Raw genomic sequence first — 17971 nt, 5'->3', positions numbered from 1 at the left:
GTGCGGCCGCGGGTGTCAGGCCCCCAGACCCCCCTGGAGGCGGCCCGCCCCGGGAGGGAGCTGCTCCCAGGCCGCGGCTCCCTGCGGCCGGCACAGCGATCCGCACCTGTTCCCACCGCACCTGTTCCCACCGCAGCAACATTCGTGCTGGGCTGAGCACGGGCTTCCCTCTCCCCGCCCACCCAACACAAGGTTGTCTGGGGTGGGGTTGGGGAGTTTTCTGACGCCCCCTGCCTCACTAGCACGTTTGGTGAATTCAAGGAATGTACCGAATAGTGCTTGGCCTCAATTAAAGTTAGCTTAAACAGGTACATCACACAATCTGCACCTTCCATCACACAGGCCTGACCCTTGAACAACTTTGGGGTGAGGGGCGCAGTGTAACTTAGAGCAGGCCCTCCTCATTCGGTTCTTCCCTATCGGTGACTCCACCTCCTTAGATTCCACCAACTGCGGGTAGGACTGTGTATACTCTAGTATTTGCTATTGAAAAAAACCCGAGTAAGTGGACCCGTGCAGTTCAATCCTGTTGTTCACGGTCAGCCCTGCTGGTTTGTCTTCCAACTCTTCAGGAAGCTAAATGATAAGCGTGTACAGAAGAGAGAGCAGGTCTTAAATTTATTTTGAATTCCACAGCACATAACCAAATAAACACAAAAAATACTGCTTGATTGGTAGCTAAATTCACTACTGACATAAAGCCATTTTAATTGTTTTGAGCAGTAAGGTATTTTTCTCAGTTAAAATCAGAAATCCACTTGAGTCTGTAAATCAGTGGAATGTCATCCCATCAGAAGAGTAATTTAACTCTAGGGGAGCAAATTATTATGGTATAAACCTATAGGTGAAACCCTGGAAGCACTACATAACACATTTTATTTGAGAGTTTATTTTTTCTAAAGATAAATAAGGTTCAATTGTCATTTAGAAGCATTAAAATGGCAACTCTTATCCTATAGTGGAAACTACAGAAGATTTGCACAACACTGAATTTCTTTGAGTTCAGAATCCTTTGTTAGTAATCCAATATTTAGTACTAGCTTCTTCTTTTGTGATTGTTGGTTGGTTAAAACAAATTGATTCTGATTTTGAAAATAAAGTTTCAGGACCTCCCTAGTGGTCCAGAGGTTAAGACTCCACTTTTCCACTTCAGGGGGCATGGGTTCGATCCCTGGTAAGGGAAGTTCCACATGCTGTGGGGTGTAGCCAAAAATAAGAAAAATAAAGTTTCAGTGCGAACTTTAGTAAAACTTCAGTTAAAAAATACCTGAGGCATAATGTTATTAGAAAATAAGATATCACCCCATATTCAAAAAGCTTTGCAGACTTTTGAAACTTATCTTTTGAAAATCAGAATTCTTAACAGTAACATCTCATAATGCTCATTTCCTAGTATTTCCCTCTTTGATGAATGACATTTTCCCATTGAAGTCTCTCAAGATATTTGGGAAATTTAAAATTTCCCACACTTGTCCTCTCATTGTCCGCAGACACATTAGTGAATCAGATTTTGTGCATATCAGCCACTCATTCCCCATCTCACTTCTCACTGTGCCCATCAGTGGACCAGATAGTGGGTCCTAAGTTCTCAGAAGTATGAATGGTAATTAAGGAAAATGCATGTTCAGGGTTCAGAACAAGGTTACACAGATGTGAGCACAAGGAAAGGACTTCAGAATTCTTCCTCAGCATTCAGGGTACGTGATTTCTTGAGATTCTTCAATTTATCAATGGCAGAAGTTACTGAAATCTCTCCATGAATTTTGTTGTCTCTTGTTCGAACATTTACGGCATTATTTGTCTTTTCCTTTTCTCCAACGACTGTAGAAAACAAAGGGAAATACATTTACAATCAACAATTTACTAAATATTAAGTCAGCAGTCATATGGCATGTGTCTTATTAAGTTTTCTTCTTAGTACTAATCACCAAATATCAATCTAATGTCCATTTGGTCATCCTCTTAAGAGTAAATTTCTTGAGACAAGGAATGACTTCTAATCCCATCTCTCTATTGTCCATTTTTGAGAACACCTGTGGTGGTCGTGGGGTACAGGTGGGAGGAGGGAGTTCCTAAAGACCCCCTGACTCCACCTGGCACACTTGATGAATCAAGAGGCGGGCACCAGACATGTGCCCAACCAGCCAACAGAATTTTCTGGAATATATGTAAAAGGTTTGTTCTCGCTAATGACCCATACTGTGAGATGATGCAGAATTCTGCCGCCATGTTTCTTGCTGTCTGGAACGAAGATACTGGCCAGCAAGTAAGGGGAATAAAGTAGATCAAGAGAAGCATAAAGAAGCAGATCAAAACAGGGAACAGAAATGGGGAGAAATGGTCCTGGTAAGGGTTGAGTTCCCCTTCCAGTTACTTTTCTAATGATTTGGCTACTTAATTCTACCTTCCATGGCACGAGATACTCTAACTCCCTTCCAATACATTCCATCGTGTCTAAGCTAATTTGAAATTTCTGTCACCACAAGAAGGCTGATTGAAGCATCACAGTACCTACTACAAACACTTTTGATGACAAATTGCTCATAGGACAGCCCTGTGCATATTTATTTTGCCTTCTACACAAACTTTCAACTTATAGGACATAACCATATCATGCCTGCAGGCATATAAATAAGTTTCCCTTGATTTTGAATCATTTTTACAGTCAAAATTTTAGATTCTGCATCTAATTACTCATGTTCCTCAAGGACGTTTTATTTTTTCACTTAATTCTTTTCTTTTGATCATCTTAAATTTGGAACATCTCCTAGTCATTAGTTTAATCCTAAAGATTTCTAATAAACCAGAAAAGCAAAGGCGATTATTTCAGGCCTATCACATGACTGAAACATACAGAGTATAATTCTACTGATAAGATCATTTTCCACTGTCAGTTTGAGTTATTAATTCTTCCTAGTAATACTACACCACAGGATCCATGTGAAACTTCATAACTCTTCTTTTCTGGCAAATAACAAAAAGTATCTAGCCAGGAACATCACAGACTCTTCTTTGTGTATAAGTATTCAACAGCTATTTGTCATAATCAAGCAGTTATACCATATTCTTTGTTTTTTGGGGTTTTTTGGAATTAAGGTGAAAAAACAAGCATTTGGGAAAAATATATACAAATTTAGATTACCCAAAATAAAATTATACTGATCCAGCTGTGCATTTTGTATTTTCTTATTTAGTGTACAACTATGATCTAAGTCAACATCAGCCATGAATCCTTCTTCAAAAAATTCAGTGGATACCTATAAGAGAATGAGACACTTTCATTAATACATTGTGTATGGTAATGTGGTGGCCAGCCTCCAAGATGACCCCCAGGGTCCCACCCCCCGGTATTCACACCCTTGTGTGTCCCCTCCACCTTGTACCAGGTTGGTCTCTGTGACCACAGTGGAGGGAGAGTGATGGCACCCCACTTCTGAGATGAGGTTAAAGTGCTGAGTCACTCCCCCTGCCTCGACCTCTGAGAAGCCTCACCAGGCACCCGAGCCAGAGTCCCCAGCCAAGTTGTCCCAGATTCTGACTCACAAAAACTGAGATAATAAATGCTTATTGTTCTAAGCTGCCAAGTTTTGGGGTAATTTGTTACACAGCAACAGATAATATAAGTATTCTTCCTAATAGAGCCACGAGGAAAAGAATAACTATGAGATGTTTTAAAACACCAATTTCTCAAAAACATTAAGAAATAAAATAGTTCTGATACAGCTACATAGACACGACTCAGGTGTTACTGAAAACATTTATTGAAAACATGAGGTGGTAAATTAATGTATTAGTTATGCAATATTTTAAGGTGCGAATTCCAAGTCAATGACGTTCACAGACCACATGCCAAGATTATGTACTTTAAATGTCTCTAATTTTACCTGAAGTGCATATTTTTCACAAGTTGGCTCCACAGGGATGACCATTACCTGACGAGGAGACAGCCAGAAAGGCCTGAAAAATATAATACGTATTTTTAAAATGACCATTTATTACAAGATTAAAAAACAACCAAAGACTCTTTTTTCTTTTTAAGTAAGACTTCACAAGAGAGCAGGTTCAGTAGAGGGGTGTAGAAATAAAGCAAACTATATTAAAAGGCAACAGAGGAGACAAAAGGGGAAACTGGGCATTTTGGTTGGAAAGGGAGGGAAAACAGGTTGGCAGCTAGATGAAAGGGCTAAACATCACTGACCATACAACCCAGCAACCGCTCTCCTGGGTATTTATCCCAGAGAAATGGAAACACGTTCACACAAAAACCTGCACACTAACATTTATAGCAGCTTTACGTATAATAGCCCCAAACTGGAAATATCCGAAATGCCCTTCAGCGAGTGAATGCTCAAACTGTGCATCACACTACAGAACACCATCAGTAGTGAAAGGGAGCCAAGGACTGGTACTTGAGATGCCTCGGATGCATCTCAAGGCAACTCCATCCAAGGAGTGAAAAAAGTCAGTCTCCAACGGCTGCACGCTGTGATTCCATTTATGTAACATTATGGAAATGACAAAATTATGAAGATGGAGACCAGATGAGTGGCTGCCGGAGGATGGTGACAGGGATGGGGTAGGAGGCGTGTGGCCATAAAATAAACGGCAGCATGAGGGATCCTTATAAGTAATGGAACTGTCCTGTACCTTGACTGGCGGGTACACAAATCTACAACGTGTGCACAAATGCAAGACCTGAATGAGGTTGGTGGATTGTCACTCCCCAGTTATGTTGTATTCAGTTCTGCAAGATGTTACCATTGGGGAAAACTGGTAAAAGGTGTGCTGGACCTCTTTGTAAATGATTCTACAGTTATCTCAAAATGAAAATGTTTTAAAAGATGGAAAGGTGGGTATAAGCAATGTTTGATGTGGGAAATGTTTGCCTTTTTCTTCAGCATGTTTAGTTTGAAGGTGGAAAGAAATGCACGGGGACTATTACCAGATGGCACTTCGTGCATATGTTTTTACATACTTATTCTTAAATTACAAAAGCAAAATAATACATGTGACAAATGTAATTATATACATGATGAAATACAGGTTATAAAATGAAAAGTAAATGTATCTTTTTGAACTCTGTTCTCACCCCTGCTTCAGCCCTACCAACTCAAGAGAGCCACATTTTAAACATTTCTATTTTTATTTCTCAGGGAGATTTCCACCACAACTTGGTAGGTGTCCAAAGGCTTGCTGTGTAAACTGTAGAGGGTGGTACTGTGTCTCCACAGGGAGGTGTGCCCACACCATCTCCTGATCCCCTAGTTCTACTGCTCTCTTGCAAGACCCACCATCTCTCACTATGTTAACTATTTACAACAGAATCAACTGGAGAGAAATATAAACATGTTAATTCACACACACACATATTCATATCTACAGTTTTGGATTCCCTGTACCTGTAATAGACTGGACACCCCCATGACACCTCAGTATATTTCTCTAGGATTGCAAATAAAATCTAAGGGACAGACACAGACTCGGGCAATACCATCCCCATGGCCCATTCTGAGCGACCATCCACATACCAAATCTACTTGTCATCTGGTTTCCAACCTAATTATCTCTTAAGTCTCTGACCCTGTGGCCAAAGCAATAACCAGATCCCACGCATCAGTGTAACCCACATCTGGCCACTTTTCCCTCCGGGCACAGACGGTGACCAGACGTACCACCAAAAGCCTGCACTTAGGGCATTCACCTTCCCCCTCCATCCCTGGAGGGGGATGCCACTGCAGTGGTTCTCTTTGGCTTTGGGGCCATGTGTGAACCAGGCTTACATGTTTCCTCCTAAGTCTGTGGTCACGGGGCTGTGAGGTCAACAGCATAGCGGAAGGAAGGAGGGCAGTACAGCTAGAGATGGCGCCCTGAGAGTGTGGGCCATATACGTTCCAGCGGCTAGATCTTTGAGGGGTTTGTTTGACACAGGTGAAAAGGTTACTCTTTAATTTTACTGAGATCTCAAAAAGGTAAATGATAGTGTTATGCCACGCTGCCTTTGTTTTCTTTGTTTTGTTTTCTGGTCTGGCAGATGCCACAAAAATTTTTATTTGCTGTTTGGATACTTGCTAATTATAAGGCAAGAGCCACCAATTTTTTCATATTAATTTCATCTTTTAGACATGATTTTTAAGAACAGTAGACATATAGCTTTTCTTTTCCATATCACTTACCATTTTCCTCCATAGTTTTCTGAGAGAATGGCTATCATTCTTTCCACTGACCCCAAAATGGCTCGATGAATGATCACAGGGTTCTTCTTATCATCCCCATCCTTACTAAAAAAATGAAAATTATACATTTAATTATTCTCTTAAGATTCATAAATAACTTTATCTTCTTACCTTATATTTAAAAGGTATTTTCCCAAACTAGGTAAATAATAGATTACTCATAAATTATCTTTAAACATAAATGTGCCATTAATTAGAAATAAAGGTTTTTTTTCTTTCAAATTATGGTATCTTTTATTTTTTTAAAGAGATTTTGCATTATGTTTCTTATTTTTTTAATAGTTTAGTATTTTTAAAATTTATTTATTTTTGGCTGCATTAGGTCTTTGTTGCTGCATGTGGGCTTTCTCTAGTTGCAGTGAGTGGGGGCTACTCTTCGTTGCGGTGCACGGGCTTCTCATTGTGGTGGCTTCTCTTGTGCGGAGCATGAGCTCTAAGCGCGCAGGCTTCAGTAGTTGTGGCGCACAGGCTTAGCTGCTCCGCGGCATGTGGGATCTTCCCGGACCAGGGCTTGAACCCGTGTCCCCTGCATTGGCAGGTGGATTCTTAACCACTGCACCACCAGGGAAGCCCTATGGTATCTTTTATAAACCAAAGGGAAGTAAAATATATCATCTAGGAAAAAGCAATGTGATATTAGATCACTATCTCTATTACAAATCTACTGATTATTCTAAACTACCAGTTTTATTCGAAACTACCAGTTTACTCATATTGAGAGGCAATTTTACAAATCATATTTTTTAAATTAACTTTATTTTGAACTATGGCTTACTTCACCACTAATTTATTGAACAATTATCAAAGACATTGCAAAAATAAAGAAAATGGGTTTCTGTAGTCTGTAATAGAATATGTTGGTATTCTATTAGTTTGGGTTAATGGTATGACCACGGTGGCTGGCAAAAAATTTACCAACCTTAGTTAGTTAGTTAGTAGTTATTAGAGAATATTGAAAACATATACAAAAGTAGAGAGAATAGTATAATGAACTCCCACATAACCCTTTCTCAGCATCAGCAAATGTCAACTCACAGCCAACCTGGTTTGGTCCAAATGCACCCATTCCTGACACCATCCACTGTAAGCACACTGCCATATTGTAAACACTATGCCCCCATACTACTGATATATTTCAAAATGTTCCTGATACTTGTTCCAGAAGTCCACTGGTCAAATTCCGTTTACAGACCTGAAACCTTCATGACATTCTCCTTACATTTGAGAATTCTCTCCTCCCTTTCAGAAAAAGATGTAAAAAGCAAATTACAACTGTTAATTGTAATAAAGTCAGGCACTCCAAGATCTGTGCACACTTTTCCCAGAAAGATAAATTTCACGTTACTGCAACAAATGTAATAATATGTGATGCTTACAAAGTTCTTAGGACAAATTTTCATCTAAACGTTGTACCAGCTATTTACTACTAAAACACATATACACACAGGGCAAACAGACAAATAAAAACAGAGACTCATTCATTAAACTCACTTCAAAAGAGTTTTCATTGGACATCGTCATTGCCAATCATTTCTGCTAAGAGCCACGGCAGACTGACTGCAGGCCAAATCCTCTGTCAGATCCTACAGAAGCTTTGGGGTGGGGCTGGGGGGCCTGAGTCCAGTCCTGCTCAGATATGTGAAGAAATAATTCATTCTACAAACTGGAAACAGCATGGTATATTCCTGAATGTCGCATAATGTTGCCTGTGTAGGGAATGAAAGAGAAGCAGCATGATCCTTTCACAGGCCCCTGGGTACCAGAAATTTCTGTCCCATCATTTATTTTAAAAGAATTAAAATCAGGTCTAGTCTTAAGAAGGGCAAAGAGTGACCTAAACTATGCTTACACATCTATACTTTCAGGTAAACATTAGAATTAATGACAAGTTCCCCCAAACAATCCTCGTGGATTTAGTTGGAATTACATTAGATTTAGAGATACATTTGAAGAGAATTCGTATCTTCACAATATTGATTCTTCCCAGTCCAACAGTGGTGTGAATCTTCATTTAAACAACTGTTTTTTTTGGCCTTTGATAAAGTTTTATGGTATATATTTCAAATAAATATTATATATTTATATTCCTTGTTAAGTTTATTCCTAGATATTTTGCTTGTTTTTTTTTTTTAATTTATTTTATTTATTTATTTTTGGCTGTGTTGGGTCTTCATTGCTGTGCGCGGGCTCTAGTTGTGGCGAGCAGGGGCTACTCTTCATTGAGGTGCGCAGGCTTCTCATTGTGGTGGCTTCTCTTGTTGCGGAGCACAGGCTCTAGGCACGTGGGCTTCAGTAGTTGTGGCACACAGGCTCAATAGTTGTGGCACACAGGATTAGCTGCTTCGCTGCATGTGGGATCTTCCCAGGTCCCTTCATTGGCAGGAGGATTCTTAACCACTGCACCACTGGGGAAGCCCCTCTGCTTGGTTTTTGTTATTGTTGCTGTTACTGTTTCTGAAATTTTTTTTCCATTGCACTTCTTAGCAGGTTGTCGCTAATATATATGAAAGCAAATTGATGTTTGCATTTTGACCTTATTGCTAGGTACCTTACTTTATTATCAGTTTTAATTTTTCTCCATCTGATTCTATTGGATTTCTAGACATCTTAGCATCTACATACAATGAAAATTTGGCTCTTTATTTCAATATGTCTACGTATTCCAGAACAACTGTGAGTAAGAGTACAAATAGGCTAGTCACCTTCTTCTCAACTAAGTAGAGATGTTATTGTTGTTTTCTAATAAATACTCCTTACCATTACAGGAAAATTTATTTCTGTTCCTCTCACAGGAATGAATGTTACTGTTTATCCAATGCCTTTCAGCGCTGTTGAAGGTAATGGGTGACAATACACTTCGTAATGTTAAACTACCCCTGCTTTCTTTTTTTTTTTTTTAATATTTATTTATTTGGCTGCACCTAGGTCTTAGCTGAGGTTGCTGTGTGCGGGATCTTCCTGGCGGCATGTGGAATCTTTAGTTGCAGCATGCGGGATCTAGTTCCCTGACCAGGGATCAAACCCAGGGCCCCTGCATTGGGAGTGTGAAGTCTTAAGCACTGGACCACCAGGGAAGTCCAAAACCACCCCTGCTTTCTTGGGTAAAAAACTTACTTGATCAAGGTGATGAACTCGCTGCTCCTTCCCTCTTCTCCCCTCATATCTAAGCCACAAACAGATCGCATTGGTTCTACCTCCAAAATATACCCCAAATACCTCCACTTTTCTCATCTCTATGTATCACTGCCACCACGTTCTGTCATCATCTCTTACCTGGCCTACAGACCACTGCTTCCACTTCTGCTTTCCAGTCCCTACTGTCCACACAACACCTAGGACGATGGATGGATGGATGGATGGATGGGTGGATGGGTGGATGGATGGGTGGGTGGGTGGGTGGATGGATGGGTGGGTGGGTGAATGGGTGGATGGATGGGTGGATAGATGGGTGGATGGGTGGGTGGGTGGATGGATGGATGGGTGGGTGGATGGGTGGGTTGATGGGTGGGTGGGTGGGTGGATGGGTGGATGGATGGGTGGATGGGTGGATAGGTGGATGGATGGGTGGGTGGGTGGGTGGATGGGTGGATGGATGGAAGGGTGGATGGGTGGATGGATGGATGGGTGGATGGATGGGTGGAAGGATGGGTGGATGGGTGGGTGGAAGGGTGGATGGATGGATGGGTGGATGGGTGGACGGATGGGTAGATGGGTGGGTGGATGGGTGGATGGGTGGATGGGTGGATGGATGGGTGGAAGGATGGGTGGATGGGTGGGTGGATGGGTGGATGGATGGAAGGATGGATGGGTGGATGGGTGGGTGGATCAGTGGGTGGGTGGGTGGATGGGTGGATGGATGGATGGGTGGATGGGTAGATGGATGGATGGGTGGATGGGTAGATGGATGGATGGGTGGATGGGTAGATGGATGGATGGGTGGATGGCTTGCCTGATCTACTGCTCCTCCACATCCCCCTTGGATGGCTAGTAGTGTTCAAATTTTGTTGCACTAGTTGGGTCATTTTTGCATAAAGTCCCCCTACCCCTAATTCCTTTTGTTCATTTTGGTAGGTTACTGGGGAAAGATGATTTTGCAAATATGAACTTAAGACACCATCTTTTCCAAAAGGCCTGAATTTATTCTTGAAAGTTCCGTGCTTTCCCCTTTAACCTTTGAGAATTTTTATTATTCTCATGTCCTGATGTAACTCCCTGTATGAACACTTCAACTATTCTTCAGCTCTTTACCTTCTCACAGGATGTAACTCTCAGTGTAGCTCTATAACCATTAATCAAAACACAAGTTGGAGAATCCGAAATAAAATTTTTGTTGGTTGAACATAAATTGAGATCACTGCATAAAATCCTACACTCTGCGAAATTGGTGGTTGTTCATTTATTATAAGAATCTTATTAGGAAAATATTCTATTAAAAATTATTAGACTTAAAATATGCCAATAATTTTTCCTTTCTAAATTAATTTTTTAAATTAATAATCTTGAGTGAAAGAGATCTCAACACATTATCTAATCAACACCACATGTCTAAAACAGGACATGGTGAGAAGGGGAGAGTTTAAAGAAATGATGTTGTGATTTTTGTCTAATTCAAGTCAGTGGAAGGGTCTTTAAAAAGAAGCTGCTTCCAGGCAGAATGAAGTAAGCATGCCACACCTGACTCTCTCTCTGAACGCAGACGTGGACCCTGGAGAGAACATGAAGAACAGCCATCCGAGGGCTGGGAGGAGTGACTGGTGCCGGGGGATTGCCGAAGAAGACCAGAATCTGAAGTGCCACCAAACTGCACTTAGTTTTTTGTAATTTTGTCTTCCAGTTGTGTGGCCTGGACTCAGAGACAGCCCACAAGCAAGAATACATACCAGGTGCAGACAGGAAAAGCTTCAAGAGAAAGCCTCACTTTCTGGCCAAGAGCCAGAAAATAACTGCTAAGTTTCAGAAAAAGTGGGGGTGGGGGACGTCCTGGAGTTTTCTTCTGTTTCTTTTTTCTCCTCTCTTCCTCCAGCCCCCAGCATTCTCACAGTGGCACAGAGACTAAACAGGCACCTAAAACTCCAAGGAAGGGGATCCTTCTCTCCAACCCGAACAGCTGTGATCCCAAGCGTACGTGAATCCCTGTGCTCTCTCTCTCTGGCTGGCCTCCTGATGCCTGGTCTCTGAAACAGATAGCCCTGGAAACAGCATGCGGAGCAGGGAAGCTAAAGCCCAGCGTTCTGGCCACAGGACTACAGAAAGGGACTTCAGGGAACCAAAAAGTGTCAGGAAAATACAGAGAGCAGGGGGCGCAGAAGAGCTGCCCCATAAAGGGGTGTATGAGCTCGCTGGCCTCACCTCTCATTGCACATGCTTGGATCCGACCCTAACAGCACATAAAAGGCTTGAGAATTGGACTGTGGGACTTTGCCCCTGGGTGGTGCACACAGGACAGAAGGCCTCGCTGAGGCCAAGATCCACAGACGCTCATATCCCTTATATACAATGGCTGGTACAGTGAGCCCAGTCGGCCCTCCATATCCATGGGCTTCACAGATACGGATACAGATATGGATACAGAGGGTCGACTGTATAGGCTCAGAAAACTGAGCTGACGCTGGAACCACAGAAGGCGGGTTAGAAATTACAGCCTGAACCTGTCCAGGCAGAATGACTGCTAAAAAGTCAACAGTCCCCTTAGGATTTAAACAAGACCCAGCATCTCACAATATAATATTAACAACGTCTGGGATGCAATTCAAACCTACTCAGCATATTCATCACCAGGAAAATCTCAATTCCAAAAAACAGATTATGGAAAGGGAATTAACAGTAACTGCAGTAGGGAAATCTGGCAAACTTTATTTTAACCAAGTGATGGAGGTTACATCACTGCTGACAAGTCACATTGATGCCATGCACACCCTTGACAGGAAGAGCCACCCTCAAAAGGTGATATACAGTATGATCCCACTTCTGTGGAATTCTGGGAAAGTGATGGAGAGGAAGTCAGAGGCTGCCCAGGGCTGGGTGGGAGGAGAGTGTGACTGTAAAGGAACAGCACAGGAATTTGCTTGCCTGATGGAATCACAATCGTGGTGGTGGGCACACCACTCTATACGATGTTTAAAACTTACAGAACTGTACACACACACACACATATACACACAAAGTCAACTTTACTGTGAGTTAAGAAAAAAATTTTTAAAGGAGTTGTTGGTTTGCAGTGATGAAACTGCCTTTTTTCCTCTGCTTTCCCTGGTAAATACCATCCTTAAGACACAGACCCAGGGTCAGCCCTTTATGAAGTCTCCCCCTCTGCCTCAGGGAGATTTCTCTGTTTGGGTCATGTTTCCACGTCGTTTGTTCATAGCTCTAACCAGAAAACTAAAGCTGACCTCCAACTAGATTACAAGCAGGTAAACAAATACATACTGAGTATCTTGCACACAGACAGACATTCACTGACACTTGTTTCTGTACTGCTAATGCTCAAATGACAATAATTAAGATATGAGTCCTACATTATTTATCACATTCAATCACTCACCTAACATACGTAAGATTAAATCTTACAGGCAGTTGGAAGTCCAGCTGAATTGTAGCACACTGATGGTATCTGCCAATAGCATCCTTGATTTTTATATCAATCTGTAAATTAAATGATGTTTGCTTAGAGACAGGTTTTATTTTTCTGTTAAATTTTACTTTTTTTGAAGCATATGGCCTACTTACTTTAGGACCATAAAATGCTCCATCTCCCGGGTTCATCTTCCATGGTTTCCCAAATTCCATCAAGCTATTCTGTAGTTGCTATTTTTTTAATAAGAAGAGAACATTACTTACACTTAATCACCATATACTTATTGAACCTCTTCTATATTCAATAAACTACTGAGCAACGACTACGTAAAGAAAATTAAGATGGTACTTACTCTCAAGAAACATACACATTTTAATTGGGGGAGAAAAAAGATAACTTACTAAACTGTTCCACTGAATTCCAGGTAAGTGATAGAGGGGTACTTTGGGCACTTCCGCCGTGCAGGCTCCCTCTGCCCTACGCTCTCTAGCTCCTTTCAGGAGGCGCCTCCACACCATAAAAGGCAAGAAAGCTGGGGCCTTGTTCCTCGTGCACTCTGTGCTCAGAAGACTGGGGGACAGGCCTTGCACTTGCTCTTGCTTCTCCCCCACCTCTGTGCCTGCAGCTGGTGGGCAGGGCCCCTTGGGACACGGAGGCTGTGGAAGCGTGAGGCCCACTCTGGTCTCCAGACTAAGCCACGTAAAGTCACCTAAGTTAGCACACAGTGAGGCCGCTCCACACTGACGGTGACGGGGCGTGCACACGAGTATTAGTGATAGGGCTCTTTGAGTCTTCTGGCCACTCCCTGTGAAAATGGCTTCTCTGGGAAGCACCCAGGCATCCCTAAGGCCCTGGCCAGAAGAATGTCAGAACAGCAGCCAGACTCCTGTCATCACCCCAGCGCACTGGAGCCGTGAGGGGGGTGACATTTGGGAGTGAAGCGCCCGACAGGGAAGGAAAGCAGTGGTGGTGTCCTGGGCCAGGCCAGCATCACCCAGAAAGCCTCCTCCAGGGCCTCAATCAGAGCAGGTCAGGAGCTGCTCCTGGCCAGACCCCAGGGGGTCCCTCAGGGACCCAACCCTCCTGCAGAGGCTTCCCTTGTGCTCAGGGCTGGGAAGGCCACCTGCACAGATGCACTTCACAAGCTGGAGCTGCCCTCCCCCGACTTTGTTTCTGAAGGGAGAAGAGACTGTGAAACCATGTTCTCAGACAAAACAAGGCCCTGCTACAGCAGGTAACAGCAATTGTAGGGACTCCCAGGGAATTAAAAGCAAAAGAAAGGCCAGGTTTGGGGGAAGAGCATACAGCAGAGGTCACTGCGTCCACTGCTCTGTCCTCTCCCTGGGGACACCGGGATAGGAAGGCCTGATGGGAGGGGCCGAGGCCAAGAAAGCTTCCAGTTGACACGAGGTCTGGGGAGAGGGGACGTCTGGGCAGTGCTGAAACTGCTGCTCCCAGGACTGGCCCGGGGACACTGCCCGGCACCTCTTCTCCCTGCTGTCTGTCCTGCCCCACGCATGCCAGGTCTCTGGCTCCCAAGAGCACTAGGGTCTAGACTGTGGGACGTGCTGGGTTTCGGACACATCAGTTTGCTTGTGCTTATGTGGGAGGGGCTGGAATGTTCTTAAGGATCTAATGACTCACTGCAACTCTGGGAAAGTGGGACCCAAGAGAGGTTTTTTAAAAAAAATTATTTATTTATTTATTTATTTATTTTTTGTTTCATTGGGTCTTCATTGCTGCACACGGGCTTTCTCTAGCTGTGGTGAGCAGGGGCTACTCTTCATTGTGGTGCGTGGGCTTCTAATTGTGGTGGCTTCTCTTGTTGTGGAGCACGGGCTCTAGACACACGGGCTTCAGTAGTTGTGGCTCATGGGCTCTACGTGTGTGGGCTTCGGTAGTTGTGGTGCATGGGCTTAGTTGCTCCATGGCATGTGGGATCTTCCTGGACCAGGGCTCGAACGCATGTCCCCTGCACTGGCAGGCGGGTTCTTAAACACTGCGCCACCAGGGAAGCCCCCAACAGAGGTCTGAGGTTAATCCAGCTCCAAGGAGCTGAAGGACGTACATCAGTTCCAGTGGCAGAGGCCAAACAAGAGCTGCTGAAGAAGGAGCCAGAGAACTTCTTTAAAAGCTTATGAAATTGGTTATTAGTGACCAGCACTGAAAAGAGTATAAATGGAAACCTGATATAAACTAAGGTGTGAAGCAAATGTAAGGTACTGCTCTTAGCATTGTTTTGAAGAAAACTGGATTAACAAAATTATACAATGGGCACGTTTATCCCAGAACTTCCAATTTTAAGTTTCCATTGCAAAGCATCGCATCCTCATGCAAGGTATTTTCCATATTCACAAAAATGAAGGGTAACACTTTGTTTCTCCCTACCTTTTCAGCTTCATCCCATATCTCAACCTCCCCTAGAAAGTTTTCAGGTCTTGTTGACAAATTTAATTGAAAGGAGAAGCCAAATGTTGAGTAAACGGATTGCAAAAACTGCAAACACCCTTTTATTTCTTCTTCAATCTGAAATCAGAGCAAATGAAAAACCTTAAATAACACCAAATTTAAACCTATTTATGGTATTAAAAAACATTCTTCTTGTCAGATAGAAATAAAGCGTGCTTTTACTATAGTCAGTAGCACTGTTCGGATTGTTGTCTTTTCCTCACTCGAATATTCACGGGACGCCCGCCAGGTGCCAATGCACACAGGCTGCTGGAGGCCCCCATGGTCCAGCGCAGGGCTGGGCGAAGACCCAGGGGAGGGTACCTCTCCGTGCACAATGCCACACAGGAGGAAGGGCGGAGGTCCAGAGGAAGTGATGGCCAAGCTGCAGCCAGAGGAGAGGTTAAGCGTTCTCCATGGAGGCAGGGCAGGAGCTCCCGGAGCAGAGGAAACACTGAGGGTGAAGACCCACAGGATGGAGGAGTGGGCCAGGGCAGGACAGCTGTGGGAAGCTGCACGTGACGGGACAGACGGCACAGAGGGAGCATGGCAGACAGTCAGGATAGAGGCAGGCCGGGGCCAGAGAAAATGCAGTGCTTTCAAAGCCAGGGTAATGTCTGCACTTTTTAGCCTGAGAGCAATGGAGAACCAGTGGAGGTTTCAGCAGGGGACTAACACAGTTCAATGTGATTGTTTGAAGTACGGGAAAAAGACTGGGAAGACGAGAAGAGCAGCCCATTAGGAAGCTGTTGGGATCCTTCAGGAGCAAGAGGATGGCAGCTTGAAACAGAAGTGGCTGGAATGCAGGGAATCAGATGCGTTTGCAGGATACCTGTCCTTTCGTTCACTAACAGACAGTAATTGCCTACATCGTCAGCACTGTGCTGGATGCTGGGAATTCAGGAATGAATGAACTTATTCAAGAATAATATATTTAAGAAGAGTGAATAGGGCTTGTGATAAACTAGACATGAGAAGTGAAAACCAAAGGACACCTGGGTTCCTGGCCTGGGCCATGAAGAGGGTGCTGGTGCATCGCTGAGAGGAGGAGGACGTGGTGTGAAAGGCAGAAGAGGGGCCGACGCTGGGCCTGGCCAATGAGAGGGTGTTTGTGATGGCCAAGCAGACACGTCCCCCAGCCCCTGCAGGGCTTGGAGCTCACGGGGGACAGCTGAGACGCAGCAGAGGTTAGGAGAGGGACCGATGCCAGAGAGCGCAGGGTGAGAAAAGCAGGGCCCGGGCTGGGAGGCTGAGAGACAGCATCCTTAACAGGGAGAAAGACAAGCACATCTAAATGCAGACGAGATGGGGCAGCAAAAACAGAGACGTAGAGAGAGGGGACAAGTAAGGATCTGCATGTCACCAGGGATTAGGTTTTGGGATTTTCATCAGTGGAATCATGCAGCCCTTGCTCTTTTTTCTGTCTTCCTTTTTCCACTCAGTAGAATTATTTCAAGATTCATTCATACTGTTGTGTGCATCAATAGGTCATTCTTTTTTCTTGCTGAGTGGTTTTCCACTGTATGGATATACCACTGTTCCTTTATACACTCACCTGTTATTGGGCTGTTTCTATATTTCGGCTATTTCAAATAAAGTTGCTATGAACACGTGTGGACAAGTCTTTGTATGGACATGTACTTTCTTTTTCTCTTGGAAAAGGAAAAGGAGTAGTAAGATGGCTGAGACATATGGTAGGTTTGTGCTTTAAAGAAAAAAATTATTTATTTACTTATTTGGCTGTGCTGGGTCTTAGTTGCAGCGCACAGGATCTTCGTTGCTGCATGTGTGATCTTCGTTGGGGTGTGCGGGATCTTTAGTTGCGGCGTGGATGTGGGATACAGTTCCCTGACCAGGGATCGAACCCGTGCCCCCTGCTTTGGAAGCGTGGAGTCTTAACCACTGCGCCACCAAGGGAAGTCTCTGCTTCACTTTTTAAGAAACTGCCAAACTGGTTTCTAAAGTGACTGTGCCGTCTTCCATTTCCACAACCAGTGAGTGAGAAGTCCATCCCTTCCACACTCCCAACACGTGTCAGAGTCAGCCTTTTACGTCTGAACCATTCTAGTTGGTGTAGAGGCAACTCCTCATGGTTTCAATCTTCATCTCCTTAGTGACTGATCACCTTGCACCCCTTATTCATGTCCTTCTTTGCCATCTGTGTATCTCCTTAGATATGTATCTTCGACCATTTGAATGGTCAAATCTTTTTGCCCATTTTTTAAAGTTTAACTTTTTGAGATTCACATGCATTTGTAAGAAATAAGACCGTTGTACCATTTACTCAGGTTTCCCCAGTGGTGATATAATTTTTGCTTCAACCGTCAAACACAACTCAGAAAACTGTGAGTTTTTCACAACTCTGAAAACTCTGAGAGAAAGGAAAAGGAAAAGGAATATTTATTGTATTTAACCATGTTTTACTTTTACAGTTGTTCTTTCTTTCTTCCTAATGTTCCAAGACTCTTCCTTTTATCATTTCCTTTCTCTTCAGAGAAATTCTTATAGCCATTCTTCTAAGGTAGGTCTAAGGTCTTGATTTCACCTTCATTCCATAAAGACATTTTTTCTGGATATAGAATTTTGGGTTAACAGTTATTTCAGCATTTGGAAAATGCTGTGCCGCTTCCTTCTGGCCTCTGTTTTGTTTTGTTTTTGATAAGAAAACTGTTGTTTTTTTAAAAAAATATTTTTTTCCTTAATGGTAAGGTATCAT

General features: G+C 43.3%; 1 protein-coding gene across 2 annotated transcripts in view; it reads right to left on the bottom strand.

The window, feature by feature from the left end:
* Positions 1-603: 603 nt before the first annotated feature.
* The window catches only part of TARS3 (threonyl-tRNA synthetase 3), a 36445-nt gene continuing 19077 nt past the window's right edge, over positions 604-17971 (bottom strand). For both annotated transcript variants that reach the window (XM_073799882.1, XM_073799883.1), the window contains 7 exons: positions 15196-15333; positions 12960-13037; positions 12775-12875; positions 6174-6278; positions 3885-3957; positions 3143-3257; positions 604-1821 (listed from right to left, as the gene is read on the bottom strand). In XM_073799882.1, coding sequence (XP_073655983.1) covers positions 1673-1821; positions 3143-3257; positions 3885-3957; positions 6174-6278; positions 12775-12875; positions 12960-13037; positions 15196-15333 — 759 coding nt within the window. In that variant the 3' untranslated portion in view covers positions 604-1672. The remainder of the gene's footprint in view (positions 1822-3142; positions 3258-3884; positions 3958-6173; positions 6279-12774; positions 12876-12959; positions 13038-15195; positions 15334-17971) is intronic.

Source organism: Tursiops truncatus, chromosome 2, assembly GCF_011762595.2.
Source record: "Tursiops truncatus isolate mTurTru1 chromosome 2, mTurTru1.mat.Y, whole genome shotgun sequence".
Classification (NCBI taxonomy): domain Eukaryota; kingdom Metazoa; phylum Chordata; class Mammalia; order Artiodactyla; family Delphinidae; genus Tursiops; species Tursiops truncatus.
This window is presented reverse-complemented; position numbering and strand designations above follow the sequence as displayed.